This window comes from Vulpes lagopus, chromosome 17, assembly GCF_018345385.1.
Source record: "Vulpes lagopus strain Blue_001 chromosome 17, ASM1834538v1, whole genome shotgun sequence".
Classification (NCBI taxonomy): Eukaryota; Metazoa; Chordata; class Mammalia; order Carnivora; family Canidae; genus Vulpes; species Vulpes lagopus.
Window position 1 is genome coordinate 4,975,184 of NC_054840.1, and position 17,614 is coordinate 4,992,797.

At 33.5% G+C, this 17,614-nt stretch overlaps 1 protein-coding gene across 1 annotated transcript in view; it reads left to right on the plus strand.

The window, feature by feature from the left end:
* The window catches only part of SPATA16 (spermatogenesis associated 16), a 195,908-nt gene that overhangs the window by 47,574 nt on the left and 130,720 nt on the right, over window positions 1-17,614 (plus strand). The window contains exon 2 of the mRNA XM_041731425.1: window positions 3,402-3,547. Coding sequence (XP_041587359.1) covers window positions 3,402-3,547 — 146 coding nt within the window. The remainder of the gene's footprint in view (window positions 1-3,401; window positions 3,548-17,614) is intronic.

The following is a 17,614-nucleotide window of genomic DNA, read 5'->3' on the forward strand; positions in this document are numbered from 1 at the left end:
TTTTTTATCTGTGTTTCTAAACCTTGTGATTTCTTTTATGACATAATTTCTGAAGATAATTTTAATATTTATTTCTCAAAAGAAACAAGATACTTTAGAAAAAATATTTTATAACTGTAGTATTATTATCTTGTTTTCAGAAAATTATCAAATATATAAATTAAAATTTGAGCCTATGATTCCAATTTCCTCCTGAAATTTTAATATTTAGCTCTTCATCAAAACAACAAAACCCATAAAAGTTTTCACTGTACTTTCCCTTAAATAATATGCTTTTAGTTTCTCCATACTTCATTCAAAAATATTATAGTCTTCCTTTGGAAATAAAAACTTAACACCTAATATTAATTTTTCCCAGTTCAAAGTATCCTCACTGATACATTATCAGGTGGTTTAAAAGTTTTTATTCCATATGTTCATGACTTATTTCACCAAAGACTTGTGTGTATAAGTTGAACAAATCACTTGTCCTACATTTAAACTCACACGACATTAAAGTCCTTTATCTCCTAGAGAATTAACTTCTGTACAAATGTCTGCATGGAAATTTTAAAAATTCAGTAAAATATCTGGAATTTTTAAACGATACGGATACCAGTGTTTTGTCTACATTTACCCATAATTCTACCTTTAATTTCAGCATATTTGATAACAATTTGCCTTATCGTGAAGCTTATTTCAAAGACATCTAAAGATGATCATTTTCATTTTCATTCTTTTCCTGGCCTTCAACCTTATAGAAGTAGAGATTATTGCAGTTGTTAGAAAACCACACATTTATTTTTTACTTTCTTTCAGTGTTTGTGGAAAAAGCCTTTAATATTATTAAAGTCTAAAAGTCTGCTTCCTCTTGCCATGTAGAATCTGAGTGTCCTCATGGAGTTAAGTTATCCCTTAACTCCATTCTCAATGGCCCACCGATTCATCCCACAAAACGTCTGCCTGAGGATGGAGGCATATCTGACCCATCACATCAGAGAGGAACACAACAGGAAGGAGCACTGTATGCACACAATGTGTGGCTTGTTTGCTTCTATTTTATTTGTGTAAGATTTTATGTGACTTCAGGAGGTTCAAGTATTTTGAGACTTGAAAAAGCATTGATTTCATTTTGAAGATAAAATTAATCATGAAGGTCTAGAATTTTAGTGATTTGACATACTAACAAATATAACTACACAATTGTTACTCATTTTATTTTTTACTGATTTGGACTTCATAAAGAGCTATGCCATTCACAGATTTTTTTTTTCTGAAAAGTTGTCTATTTAGGTATTTCTGGGTCCTGTAGGATCAGATTGGTAGAGAAGGGGAGATTCTGTACTAAGCAGCTGTGTTCAAACGACTGTTTTTTTAAATTATATTTCAAGATTTTTTTTTTTACAACCACCTTGACATTTGTGAGGGTCAGACTCAGGAAAAGTTACTAAATCAGTGTTAAATGTTTTGTCTCTTTTATTACCAATTAATTAGGTCATCATTATAAAACATCCAACTAGCATTGACTGAGGTCATCCACAAATAGTGTCTCCTTTTTTTCCCCAAAAATAATTGAGTGAAGACTTTTATAATATATTCTCTCTCTCTCTCTCTCTCTCTCTCTCTCTATATATATATATATATATATATATATATATATATATATATATGAATCCTTTTAAGCACATTAATATAATTTGACTACTTTCTAAAAGATAATTTGAGAGGAAAGACCCTTATGTTTGATTATGTATATATAGTTGTTACAGGAAAAGGGAAAACAGCTTATACATCTAAAGACCTCTTATAATTAATAACAGATTAGCATGTCAATCGAAATAGGCAAGGAGTAAAAGACAGGAACTTACGCAGAGCTAAAACTAGCCAAAATTCATTTTAAAAAGGCCTAACTAATGCAAATTAAAGTGTAAAGTCAGTAATTTTTGTCTGGCAATTAGTGTTAGATTCAATAAATATTTATTAGCCAAATAAATGAAGCAACATTTTTCACCCATCACATTGGAAAAGACTTTTAAATGATATGAATTCTTAAAATTAACAGGATATCCAAGCAAAAGATAATAGTGTCAGGTAACTACCAATTCAAACTATGATATTAAAACATCTAGACTCTAGATTTTATTTTATCTTAAGCTTTCGGATAAAATTAAGAAGAGAAATACATTTTAGAACAGAATACAGTCATTCTCAGGCAAATTTCACTTTAGAAAATAATTGACAATAATGCAAATGTAAATGGCAAGCCAATCTCAATCTATAAAAGAAAAATTATTTTAAACTATATAATTTAGGGCAGCCCCAGTGGCCCAGCGGTTTGGCGCTGCCTTTGGCCCAGGGTGTGATCCTGGAGACCCGGGATCAAGTCCCACATCAGGTTCCCTGCATGGAGCCTGCTTCTCCCTCTGCCTGTGCCTCTGCCTCTCTCTCTCTCTGTGTCTGTCATGAATAAATAAAATCTTTAAAAAAAAAATAAAAATAAACTATATCATTTAAACAAACAGGATTTAGAATACGAGAAATTTTATATTAAGGTATATATAAATAGGTATTAATTCCAAATATTACTTTGCCCAGTGAGAAAATTTTCTCCAGTATATAGTCAGATGGAGATAGAAAAGAGCAAAAAAGTAGATATTCTGAATAAGGTAACTAAACAGAAAGTGGGGTTTCATCTTCCCCATCAGCCTTATTTCCAAGGAATAGTAGAAAACTCTAGGGGGGGGGGAAAGTACCAATCTATCCTTGTCATATTATTGACACTTCTTAATGTTTGAGATTCTCCTAAAAAATTAATTATTTTCTTCATCTACAGTTTATCTATGGTGCCCAGAAACCATTGACTTCCTGGAATTTTTATTAAGAATTCCATATTCTTGCCATGTTTTTCAGATACTGTGGCCTCTGCCAATAAATTCTAATAAATTTTCGCTTCTATTCTTTCAATAACATCTTAGAGAATATGATTCAGACTCAAATTAATCACCGATCATGTTAATGGTTCCTAGGAGTTTACTTCCGATACCCCTTATTATATTAAATCAAACTTGATAGTGTGCTAGATCATTGCTCAGCTGGGTTTTCATAAAAGCACTGGTATTTAATATGATTTATACTTGGTTTTCTGTTAATATCTTTGCTTATTGTATGCTTTATTTTTAAAACATACATTCTTAGCAAATGGCACCTCAAAATATATCATACTTTTAAAATATTTTACAGGAAGCATTTTACTGTAAAATGTGTTACTTATTTTATACGATAGTCACATAATAGTGAACAAGAACAATTTATTTAATTTACAATCAAAATATTAATATTTAACTTAGAGTTAGGGAAAAGTATGTATACATATTATATGCCAATATTGTTAGGAGATTTAAAGTATTAATTTTTTTTTCAAGCTTTGCAGCAAAGGGGCAGCTCTGGGAAAACCATTCGAAGCATCTGCTGAAGATATAGCAAGTGTGGCAAGTTTCATTGAGACAAAGCTTGTTACATGCTATCTACGCATGAGGAAACCCGACCTTGCCCTGAATCATGCACACAGGTAAAATGAAGTATTAATAACTGCAAGTAAATACTGTTCATGCAAACAGAGGGCACTACATGAGCTTGTATGATCAAATTCCATTTCATTTCAAAGGCAAAACAAAAAACATTATTACCTGGCTAATGTTAAGCTAGACAATCATAGCACAAAGGGTATCTCAAAACCTAAAGGAGGAAATAGACACATGAACAACTACTCATAATGCAGGGTTAAAAAATAAAGCAGATAACTTGAGTGGCGAATTACTACCGTAAGAGAGGAGAGAGTGAATAAGGTAAGGGATGAAATAAGGATTTCCAAAAATGCATAAGATATGGAGAATGGCAGAAGGAAATTCAGACTGTAAATTCTAAGCAAAGACTTGACAGTTCCTGGCTTATCTGGTGATAGGATAGCTGATTCAGAGGATCCTGTGCAAGGGTAGGTGTGAGAGCTGTCCAAAGGTGCAAAAACACTTTTTATCATGTCATTAAAGAGTTCTTTTTCGTATTTCTATCCATCTTCAAAAGTCTGTATCATTACATGATCTTGTCCCCAAGGTTTCCCAGGCCTCCTTTTTTTCTATAAACATATACCTCTCGTATACCCTGTTTCCTAAAGGCCTTGTTCTTACCATGGGTAATATTCAATTTAATCTACAGCAGAGATAGAGTCATTACATTATGCCTTCCAAGTAACTTTTTCCTTAGTATTATGGTGTCTCCTCCCCTCCCCACTTAACTTTGAACATTTACCTAGAATTTTTGTCTTATCCATTCTCTGATCTCAGAGATTCTGTACTTCTTTTGGATACAAATAACAAAACTAATAACATGAAAACATAATGCCTGCCTTGTTAATGACCACTAGGAAACATAGCTATCAGTTATACTAAGACCCATTTTGTAACTAGGAGATCTGCCAACATGGTAAACATCATTTACAACTCCACATCCACAAGGATATAAAAGATCTACCCAAGATTCCTCACATTCCTCAGGAGACGTCGAATTTGTGGGTTTAACCTTGCCATGAAGGACCTGCAGACAACAAAATAATTTTAAAATTCACAAGATAACCTGCTTGAAAGAAATTTTCCTGCTTAAGTAAACTATAGAACCTAAAGGCAGAGTCTCTTTGACATCAAAAAGAAATTCAACCCTATACTTTCTGGAAACATTTTATGAGGCCATTGTTTCCAAACCCAATATCAGGACGTACAGTCTATCAAATAATTTTATTCCATTTCCACTTGAGAGGCCGAATATTGGAAATGTAACATATATTTCAGGATGTCAAAATATTGGAGTTTCTGGGCTATTTGGATGACTCATGGATCACAAGGGAAAAAATATTTGAAATTGGAACTGACCCAGAAAATCTATAGGCATATGTAAACAATAATAAACTGAGAAGCACTGAAAGTAATTATTTACCACCTTCTCCATTATTTTCACCACACATAAAAAGAGTCACCAACATGGCCTACATTTTAAGGAAAATATCTCCTGGATATCTGAGTGGTTTGATGGATTTTCAAATCATTTTTAATAATAAAAGAACTTCAAATGGCATAGTCATGTCAAAATTCAATTCAATGTTATAAAAATAAGTAATGAGCATAAGTAAAAAACTCCACTTTAATCTAAATATAAGAAACAATAAAATGCTACAGGGCCAAAGAATGCAAAAATAAACTTCAATAGGTTTGCAATAAGATTTAGCAACTTTTGTTTTAAAACTAAGAGTGCTCTTTCAATACTTGAAAATTGTTGAGAGAAGGATATGTAATGGTGGATAGTAAAATGATCTTACTTATTACACTTGGAAAACTTTTAACTTTTTTTTCTATCGTAAAATAACTTTTGCTTCTGTTTCTAAGTTGAACATTAAGTAAGAAATATAAATCAATAGAGGTTAAACAGTCAATTCATACAATTAATAATGTACCAAGTGAAATAAATAATTTTTGGGGGCTTGTCATACTGCAGAACTGCAGAAGTCAGTGTATATAATTCTACCATTAAAGTGTTTTTAAAGATCTCAGATTTTAAAACAGAGTCTGATATATAATCAATAACTATATTTCTCAAAATAAATTAATCAGAATTCTCAATCTATAAATAGCTTACAACCATTAGTTATACAATGAATGCAGAATTTTGCTTTTGTATTATTACCACTTTGTGATGGTTGCTACTAATCATGAATCAAAATTAAAATATTCCTTTTTTGCATTTATTTGCATTTGCTAAGCATTCTTTCTTTAATTTTATGTAAATGTGAGGTCTGCTGCATATCTTTAGGAGATTTGTTAGCACAAAAATTAGCTTAAAAATCATCATGTAGTTTTGCTTCTGATAAAAATAAGTACACATTGTTTTGTCATGTCGAAGACTACAAAAACCATAACTTTATGGTCTTAAGTTCAACCAAGATACATTTTGAAATCAATCATCTGTGTATTTTTATTTAAAATATGATAATAAGTGATATAAAGGCTCTAGAAACAACTATTAACAATTGTTTTTCCTAATAACATGTCCAAAGTGGCAGATATGTGTATCATGTTTTGTGGGGTTTTTTGTTTTTGTTTTTACTTCAACCAAAAGCTATGCCTAGTTTCGTCAGTTGACCACATCAACTCTATGCTTACCTCATCAGACTGGTGCCATTGTTTATCAGGAAGTGTTTTGAATATTCCTCAGATTGATTTCTAATTACTACAGTCTTATCAAGAATAAAAATTCTGCTGTAACTTTTTCAATCATATAATTATATTTTGATGTATATAATTGTAAAGATTTTAATGATGCATATCACTGTTTTACATGTTTCTCACCTGTAGATTCTTATTTGTTTTTGTTCCAGAATTTTGATGCCACAGGTAGAGGGCAAGATGAAATCTAAAATATCAAATATATAGAGAGATCCTATTTACACAATTGTTTTATAATGATGGCATCTACATTCATTCAACCAAATATTTATTGAATGCCTACCAAAACCCCCTATGCTATGCAGTGGGGAAGCATTTGTAAACAGGAAAGGTATTTATATACATTAGAATTGTCAAATTGTAAAAACAAATAAATATTAATAAATACACGAGAAAAAAGGATGTGATAAATGCTATGAAAGAAATAAACATGATTTCATGTTCCAGAGGCAGTATAGTATATTGAATCAGAGCAGAGTCTGGAATCTGACTGTCTAGGCTTAAATTCTGACTCCCCCACTCATTAGTCTGATTTTAATTCTCTATAAAATTGGGTTATAATTATAGTATCTACTTCACAAATATTATTTCACAAAGTTTTGTGAAAATTAAATATAAACCCATGAATTTTTCATTCCATCTATGATAAAGTTACTGGTATTGGACCTGCCTTTCTGCTGTAAACAACTAAAATTGGAAAAATATATGAGGCAACTCTTTTCAGGCATTGGGCACAGCAGAACTGTGATCCTTGAGAGAAGGGAAATACATGTAGTGAGCCCCACGATTTCCCAGTTTTTTGCTGGGGTGGTTTTCCTGCCCTAATTCATGGAGATCGATATCATGTTAAACTGCAGTCTCACTGAGCTGAGGAAGCAGAGATTAGAATACTAGGCTGAAAAAGAAGCTGTAATTTATAGGATAAGTGGCCAAAGAAGAGGTAGCTATGTGAGGGCATGGGGGCAGAAGTTTGCATGAGGATTTATTCAGGTTCTTGGCCAATGAAAGCAGAGATTTCTTGGGGCAGGACTAATTGCTAAATGGAAATAAGAGAGGACCTGCAGTGATGGGATATGTTGGAGTGTCAGTGTGAAAAGACCTCCCTGAGTATCTCAGGCATTCAGTTGAGAGACTCTAGAAAGGCCATGCTTTACGAGTAAGGACCATGACCTCTAGAAAGGGCCACACTTCAGGATTATAACAAGAACAAGAATATATACCATAAAATTGCTTGATAGGGAAAACAAAACAAAATAAGTTTGTAGAGACAAACAATAAGTTTGTCTAATAACAAATAATTTTGTATAGATGATGTCATAATCCTAATTCCTTATAAAGGTTCAACCAAAATGTCTGGCATAAAATTAAAAATTAATACACATGCAGAAAAGGAGGTAAATAAAACTCAAGTCATAGAAATAAACAAGCCATAGAAACAGACCCCAAGGTGACCCATATGTTGGAATCGGTAGAGATTTTCAAGAAGCTATGAGAAACAGGTCCAAGGACCTTGAGATAAAAATTGTAATAACAATTAAAGAGATGAGAATCTCAACAGAAAAATAGAAACTAAGAACCAAAAGGAGATTTTAGCATAGATTAATCTCTGAAATTTTTAAATGTACTGATTGACCTTGACATTAGTTTAGAGACTGGTAAAGATTGAAGATAAATTTATAGAAATTATCCATTATGAAGAATGGAGAGAAGAAAGATTTTTAAAAATTAACCAATTTTTAAAAATTCAGTGACCTGTCTTCAGGGACAATAGCAGGAAATCTAGCATACATGTAATTGAAGTGTCAAAGGGAAAGGAAAGAGAGACTAAGACATTAAAATAATTACTGAAAAATTTTCAAATTTGATTAAAAAAAACAGGTATATCCCATTAGCCCCAACCAGGATAAAAACAAAAAGAACTACATCTAGGAACATCATAATCATATTCTTAAAAATCCAAGATGGAGAGAAATATTAAAGGTAGCCAAAGGGAAACAATACATTACATATAAGGGAACAATGATGTAAGTAACAGGTGACTTTTAATCAGAAATAATGGAGGCCAGGGTGCCTGGGTAGCTCAGTTGGTTAAATGTCTATCTTTAGCTCGGGCCATGATCACAGAGTCTTGGGATTCAGCACTGAGTTGGGCTACCTGATCAGCAGGGAGCCTGCTTCTCTTTTTCCCTCTGCCCCTCCCCTGTCTTGTGCACATGTGTGCTCTCTCTCTCTCTCTCAAATTAATAAATAAAATCTTTAAAAAAAAAAAAAAGAAAGAATGGAGGCCAAAATACAATAGAATAACTTTAAACAGATGAAAGATAAATTATAAATAATAAGATTACATACTCTGATATGAAATATTTGACTACAGTACCACAAAGACCCGTGAGAAGGGAGCACAAATGGAATTTTACTACGGATTTTTATGTGAGATAGTACAATATTAACTCTAAAACATCTATGTTAAATAAAGGGTGCATGTTATAATCCCTAGAGTAAACATTAAAAGACAGAAAAAATACAACTAGAAAGTCAATAGTGAACTTAAAATTATATACTAAAGATTTGTGTAACTAAGAACAAGTCAGAAAGGTGAAAAAAAGGAACAAGTAATGGATGGGACAGTGGAAAATAAAGCAAGATGTTAGAGTGGAACCAAACTAGATTAATAATTACTTAAATGTACATTGACTAAACATTCCAATTAAAGGGCAGATATTGCCAATTTGGATTAAATCACAAGATTCAACTATATGCTACCTATAAAAACCTATAGAAAAGGGAGTAAAAGGGAGAAAAATGATGTACTATACAGTAAACATAAAAACTTGTTTTTCTGTCAGGCTCAGATATGTTAATATTAGACAAAGCAGAACATAAGAAAAGGAGTATTACCAAAGATAAAAATTAAGACTCAAAAAATTTTTGAAAATGTGAAATCTGACAGAGTTTGTTCCCTAACCACAGTGGAATATGGTTAATGGAATTATATCAGAAATCATTAATAGTAAGATATCTAGAAAATCTCTCCAAATACTTGAGGATTAAACAATACATATTTAAATTACTTATGGGCACTACATAACCTCTTCTTCATAAAGCAGACAGACAAGAGCACTATATTATAATAAAGGAGATAATCCAACAGGAAGATACAACAATTGTAAATATTTATTTATGCACCCAACGTAGAAGCACCCAAATATATAAAAGAGTTAATAGTAAACATAAAGGAACTGATTGATGATAATAGTACAATAGCAGGGAACTTTAACACCCCACTTATATCAATGGACAGGTCATCTAAACAGAAAATAAACAAGGAAACAGTGGCTTTGAATGACACGCTGGACCAGATGGACATAACAGATATATTCAGAACATTCCATCTGAAAACAGAAGAATATACATTCTTTTCAAGTGTACATGGAGTATTCTCCAGAACAGATCATATATTAGGTCACTAATAAGGCTTCAACAATTACAAGAAGATTTAAATCATACCATGCACCTTTTCTGACTGCAACACTATGAAACTAGATATCAACTACAAGAAAAAAATTTGAAAGACCACAAATACATGGAGGTTAAATAATATGCTACTAAACAATGAATGGGTCGACCAGAAAATAAAAGAAGAAGAAAAAAAGAAACACTTGAAAACAAACGAAAATGAAAACTCAACAGTCCAAAACCTTTGAGATGCAGCAAAAGTGGTCCTAAGGGGGAAGTATATAGCAGTATAGGCCTACCTTAAGAAGCAAGAAAATTCTCAAATAAACAACCTAACCTTAACACTACAGGACAACAAAAGAAGACTTTATTATTTCTAGTTCCATACCATTGTGGTCAGAAAAGATATCTGACATGATTTTCAACCTTTTTAAATTTGTTAAGACTTACTTTGTGGCTCTATTTATGGTCCTGGAGAATGTTCCATGTGGGCTTGGAAAGGATGTGCGTTCTGGCACTGTTGGATAGAATCTTCTCTATATATACATATACATTTTTATTTAATTACTACTGCTTTGCCTTTTTAGCTGGGGTTATAGATAAAGGGCCTCTGTATATAGATGTTAAGTCCATTGGTCTGTAGTATTATTGAAGTTTGCTTTTCCTTATTGATTTTCCATCTAGATGATTTACCCATTTATTGAGAGAAGGGTACTGAAGTCACCTGCTATTACTGTATTTCTGTCTCTTCTTTCCTTCAGTTTGGTTAGTATTTGCTTTAAACATATGCTAGAAATAATAAAGGAGGAATATCAGAAAGTTTACAAATACATGCAAATTAAACAACATACTCCTGAAAATTCAATGGGCCAAAGAAAAAAATCAAAAAGCATCTTGAGACAAACGAAATTGAAAACACAACAAACCAAAACTTATGGGATCCAGCAAAAGCAGTTCTAAGAGGGAAGATTATAGAGACAGATACCTATGTTTAAAAAAAAGGAATATGTTAAATAACCTAACTTTATACCTCAAGGAACTTGAAAAAGAAAAACAAACCTAAACCTAAAGTTAGTTGAAAAAAAGGAAAGAATAAAGATTAGAGCAAAAATAAATGAAATGTATGCTAGAAAAAGAACAAGAAAAAAATCAACAAAATTAGGATTTGATGTTTTGAAAAGATAAATAATATTGGCAAACTTTAGACAGATTAACCAAGAAAAGAAGAGAGGACTCAAATAAAATTATAAATGAAAGAGAAGACATTACAGCTGATACCACAGAAATACAAAGGATTATAAGAGAATACCGTGAACAATTTGTATACCAAAAATTCGATAACCCAGAAGAGTTGCTGGACAAATTCATAGAAACATACAACCTACCAAGACAGAATCATGAAGAAATATAAGATCCGAATAGACCAATAAGCATGGAAGTTGGAAGCAGTAGTCAAAAGTCTCTTATCAAAGAAAAGGCCAGGACCAGATGGCTTCACTGGTGGATTATGCCAAACATTAGAAGAATTAATTCCAGTGTTTCTTGAATTCTTCCAAAAAATAGAAGAGAATACAATATTTCCAAACTAATTTTACAAGGCCAGCCTTACCCTGATACCAAAGCTAAATAAGAACACTACAAGAAATGAAAATTATATTCTAATATCCTTGATGAACATAGACACAAAAATCCTCAGCAGAATACTAGTAAGCTGAATTCTGCAGCATATTAAAAAAATCATGTACCATGATCCAGTGGGGAGATGAGTGATTCAACATATGCAAGTGAAAAATCTTAATATATCATCTTAACAAAATAAGGTAAAAGTCTTGTGATCAGGGGATCCTGACAAGAATGACAAAATTCAAAAGCCTGATGACAAAAAATAAATAATAACCTCTCAACAAATTAGGTAAAGAAGAAATGTGAACTCAAAATAATCAAGGCCATATATAACAAGCCTACAGCCAACATCATAGTCAATGGTGAAAAGCTGGAAGCCTTTCCTCTAAGATTAGGAACAAGACAAGGATGCTCACTCTCACCACTCACATTCAACATGGTACTGGAAGTCCTACCCAGAGCAGTTAGGCAAGAAATATAAAGGCATTCACATGGGAAAAGAAGAATTGTCTTTATTTGCAGATAATGTGACCTTATATAGAGAAACCCTAAAGACTCCATGAAGAAACTGTTAGAACTAATAAATAAATTAGGTAACATTAGAGGAAACAAAATCAACATACAAAAATCATTTGCATCTTTATATGCTAACAATGAATTATCTGTAAAAGACATTAAGAAAACAATTCTATTTATAATAGTCTCCAATATAATAAAATACTACTTAGAAATAAATTTAACCAAGAAGATAAATGACCTGTACACTAAAAGCTGTAGGATATTAATGAAAGATAAAAGACACAAATAAGTGAAAACACATCCTGTATTCATGAATTAGAAGAATTAATATCGTTAAAATATTCTTACTACTGAAAGTAACCTATAGGCTTAATGCAATCACTGAGAAAATTCCAGTGGCATTTTTCACAGAAGTAGGAAAGGCAATCCAAAAATTCATATTTAACCTCAGAAAACCCTAAGTAGCCAGAGAAATCTTGAGAAAGAACAAAGCTGGGGCATTGCGCTTCCTGGTTTCAAACTACATTACGAAGCTAACAAAGAAATCAAACCAGAATGGTATTGGCATATAAACAGACACATAGATCAATAGAACAAAACAGACAGCCCAGAAATGAACCCACATGTCTATGAAAAATGAGGCTCTGACAAGGATGCCAAGAGTAGACAATGGAGAAAGGATAGTTTGTTCACTAAATAATGCTGAAAAAACTGGATCTCCACATGTGAAAGAATGAAATTAGACCCTTATACCATATACGAAAATCAACTCAAAATGGATTAAAGACTTAAAAGTAATATCTGAAAGTATAAAAGTCCTAGAAGAAAATGTAGGGAAAATGCTACTTGACATTGGTCTTTTTTGGGGGGGAGGCGGGGGGTATGACACCAAAAACACCAGCAACAAAAGTAAAAATAAACCGGTGGAACTATGTCAAGTTAAAAAGCTCTGCCCAGCAAAGAAAACAATGAACAAAAAGAAAAGGCAACCTACAGAATGGGAGAAAGCATTTTCAAATGACACATTTGATAAGGGATGAATATCCAAAATATAACAAGCCTCAACATTACTAATCATCAGGGACATATATATCAAAATGAAATTTCATTTTGAAGTATGAAGTATGAAACTTCATTTTGAGATATGAAGGTATCACTTCATACCTCTTAGGATGGCTATTATCAAAAAGACAAGAGATGACAAGGGTTGCCAAAACAAAAGGGGACCCTTGTGCACTGTTAATGGGAAGGTAAATTGGTATAGCCATTTTAGAAAACGGTATAGAGAGTTCTCAAAAATTAAAAATAGAACTACCATATGACCCAACAATCCCACTACTGAATATATATCCAAAGAAATGAAGTCAGTATCTTGAAAGGATATCTGCATTTCTGTGTTCATTGCAACATTTTTCATGATAGTCAATATATGGAAACAATCCCAATGTCTATTGATGAATGGATAAAGAAAGTGTGATATGTATACACACACACACATACACTCACACACACAATGGAATATAATTCAGCCAATAAATGTAGGAAACCCTGCTATTTGTGACAACATGAAGGAACCTGGAGAAATAAGTCACACCCAGAAAGATAAATAGTATATGATCACACACATATGTGAAATCTGAAGAAGTCTAAGACCATACAACCAGAGTAGCATGATGACTGCCAGGGCCTGGGAGGTAGAGGAAATGAAGAGATGTTGATCAAAGGGTACAAACTTTCAGTTACAACGTGAATAAGCTCTGGGAATCTAACATAGAGCATGCTAACTATAATCGGGAACACTTTATTGTATACTTGGATTTCCCTATGAGAGTAAATCATAAGTGTTCTCACCCACCCCCCCAAAAAAGTAACCACGTTAGGTAATATTGCATTAGTTAACTTGGTTGTGGTAACTTCTCAATGTGCATATGTAACAAGCCATCACATTTTACATCTTAAATATATACAGTTTTTGTTAAGTATTCCCTTTTTTTAAAATTTTATTTATTTATTTATTTATGATAGTCACAGAGAGAGAGAGAGGCAGAGACACAGGCAGAGGGAGGAGCAGGCTCCATGCACCGGGAGCCCGATGTGGGACTCGATCCCGGGTCTCCAGGATCGCTCCCTGTGCCAAAGGCAGGCGCCAAACCGCTGCGCCACCCAGGGATCCCTCAAGTATTCCTTAATAAAACTAGGGGAAAATTAAAATAAAAATTGGTAAGTAAAAAGTAAATAAATAAAGTTTGGCCATTAAATTCAACAGTTCAATAGCTTTAGGTAAGACAAAGTAATTCTCACAATCGTAGGTGAACTTAAAACCACAATACTAATAGTAAAACAGTGGGAGCATTGCTGGTGCCAGTTTCTTGATATGAAAAAGTCTGTAGGCTACCAAGTATCAGTGTTACTACTACTTATAGGGGGGTATTAACCAGGACACAAAGAAAAAGTTTGATCTTACCTGTATATATATATATAACCCTGGGTACCTCACAGTTTCTTGCTTTGAGAAAACATATGGTTAACTGTTTTTGAATACATTGCCATTCACTTCAGAAAAGCATTATGCATCCATACTCATCTTTCTCAACTCTTAGGCTTGAGCTAGAAAATGTTTCTTCCTAGTTCTGTCCTTTGATAATCCCTTGATTGCTGGTTATTCCTTCCAACTGAATGAAATTAGCACAATTTGTATGTGTCTGTGTGACCATGTGTGTATGTATGGGTTTTTTTTAAAGATTTTATTTATTTATTAACGAGACACACACACACACACACACACACACACACACACACACAGGGGCAGAGACACAGGCAGAAGGAGAAGCAGGTTCCATGCAGGGAGCCCAATGCGGGACTCGATCCCGGACTCTGGGATCACGCCCTAAGTCAAAGGCAGATGCTCAGCCACTGAGCCACCCAGGTGTCCCTGCATCTATGTTTATATGAGTTTGTCTGTGTGAAGAAAACAAAGGGAAATCATGACTTAAGGATACCTTGTTGGACATTCTGCAAGTGCGGCATTTTGGCTCTTCAAGAAGTTAGGCATGTTAAAAACACTGGATGGATCATTACTACCTTTATGTCTCTTGCTTTTTATCCCCACAAAAATATATTTACCTGTAAAAAAGATACTTCCACTCAAGATTGTATGAAACATAACTCTAAAAGAATATAAAACATTCCAATTTCTGTGGAAGGGCAAAGTATTCACTGTACCATACTGCAGGGAACAACCACAATAGCTTTCTGCAATGCAAAATTGACCATGTAAGAAATAGTTCTCAAGCAGGAATGAGAAGAAGTATTTATTGAACATTTATCATGTGGCAGGTGTGATTAGGCACTTCATATGCTCTCTCAGTTAATTCTTCCAATAACTTCCTAAGTTTTCTTTCTACCATTTTCCCGGATGAAGGAACTACATCCCAGCAAACTCAAGACAATATAGTGATTTTTCTTTGTTCTAAAAATTCTGCTTGTCGTCTCATTTCATCTTGAAAATAATTAAAATCATAGTATCTTTAAAATCGGGGGTATTAAAAAAAAATCGGGGGTATTGGGGGTGTGGTTTCCATACAGATTGAGGTAGCAGTGGAATGTGTAGTGGTCATTGTCCCTGAAATCATAAAATATAGGTTCACCTACTACTTATCATAAAATATAGGTTCACCTACTACTTACTTATAGGTTTGACAAAGCCTTGCTTTCCACATGTATGACTTGTGGATAATAAGATCTAGCAAGTCTACTGTGTAATATTGATGCAACACAGCTTTTAAATCACAAGACTCGACTCTAACATAATCACCACTCTCTTCATTTTTACCTGAAGCCCTGCCTCTTCATTGTGATTATCATATGGATTAGTAAAATTGTCTTGAAAGATAAACACATAAACTTATTTGTGCTTAAAAAAAGTGAGAAAGAAAGATAAGTTTAAAGCAATAAATTCCAGAAAATAATTGAATATGGTCATATGTTTTATCCAAGGAGTAGAGATGTGTGTCTAAGACTCATTATATACTTAACAAGAACACGAGACATACGCTGATGGTTCAGACATCTTATTTGAAGTTTCTTTTCTGAAGGAGAAGCAGAAGAAATAAGAGAAGCAGGAGAAGAAGAAGAAAGGAAGGAGAAGGAAAAAGAGAGGAGGAGGAAAAGAAGGTTGTAGAGGAGAAAAGGATGAAGAAGAGGGAGGAGAAGGAGGAGATGGAGGAGATGGAGGACAAGTAGAAGAGGAGGAAAGAAAGGGAAGTGGGAAGGAGATAAAGAAGAAGAGGAGAGGAGGCAAAGGAAAGAAAAGAAAGGAAAGGGAGAAAGAGGAGGCAGAGAGGAGAGGAGGGAAAAGGAGACGGCAAGGACTATGTCTGATCAGAGAGGAAAAGTTAAGACCTAGAGAAGACAACAAATCAGATTGACTGACTCTTGAGTTTTCAATAATGGATTCTGAAGCCAGATCAGATTTCTTGACTTGCTTGTCCAAGTTTCAAAAGATATAATAAAAGTATTTTATTCTATTTACATTAAATACATTCACAAACTTTTGTGCTTATTATTTTTATTATAACAGAGTTTGCAATCGATTAATTACAGTCACGCCTGCCTTCAGCATTCCTGTATCACCTCCATTACACTTGACCTTTCCTCCCACGACTCTTCACTCAGACGGGTCATCGCCTGCCCTTATATTCAGGTTGACTGCATTTTGGTTTATAATCATCTTGCTTAGTGTTTTATGTCTCATCCTAGCTTCCACTCCTTCTCTTCTAATAATTTAGCCTCGTCTTAACTCTGAAGTCAGTATCCATTTGGCTTTTATCTTTCCTTTACATTTTACTCATTGATACAGAAATGGCCCATAAATGCAGAAGCAGAATATTAATGTCATGGAGCAGTATTCTTATGCAACACTGCATCTGCCTGTCAGGACTTCTCTTTGGAATGTGAATCTCTCAGTTATTGTTGGTTTGTTACCCTACTTTTGATTTCCATGTGATTCTCAGAACACAGACCAGTGGTGCTAAGGCATGATTCCCATGCTAAGAATGGGAACAATTCCCACTGCCTTCAGGAAATGTTCCTTTTGGTCCTTGAAGCTGACAAAACAGCTGCATGGGCACTCCTCTGGTTGGGTTTATTCTGTTGGGTTTATTCATTTTAAGATGCTTCTTTTATATTTCCCACTTTCTAATACACCAGCTCTAAAATCCATTCTGAAGGAATGAACAAGTCATTTAGCCTTTCTGCAATGTCTTCTGTAAATTCTCACTGGGATATTAAAAGCAGTCTTGTACTTAAAATTTTGAAATGTTATAAAACATGTAATTGGTGTGGATTGGGGTGACTATAAATACTGAAAACAGAAATGATATGTTTGTTTCTGCAAGGTCAACTGATTTTTTAAAAGAATTCTAGATTATCACAGATTAATTCTGTAATTATAAATAAAATAGAAGAGCTCTAAGTTTTCTTGTAATGTACTGAAAGAAGTTTCAACAATCAATGGCCTGGATTTAAATCATTGCAACATCCCTGACTAGCCTTGACTCACAAAGCACTTTCTCTTTGTCCCAATTTCTCTGCATTCTTCAGCATCTCTGAACGAGGTGTAATGACAGTATCTTCTTCAACCTTGTGAAGGGGGTCAAATGACATTATGGGGGTGTGTTTTACAAATGGAAAATTTTTGTGCAAATCTTAGCCTTAAAGTCACCATTGTGTTTTATTTCAACCATATCAGGTGATTAGCCTGAAATTTT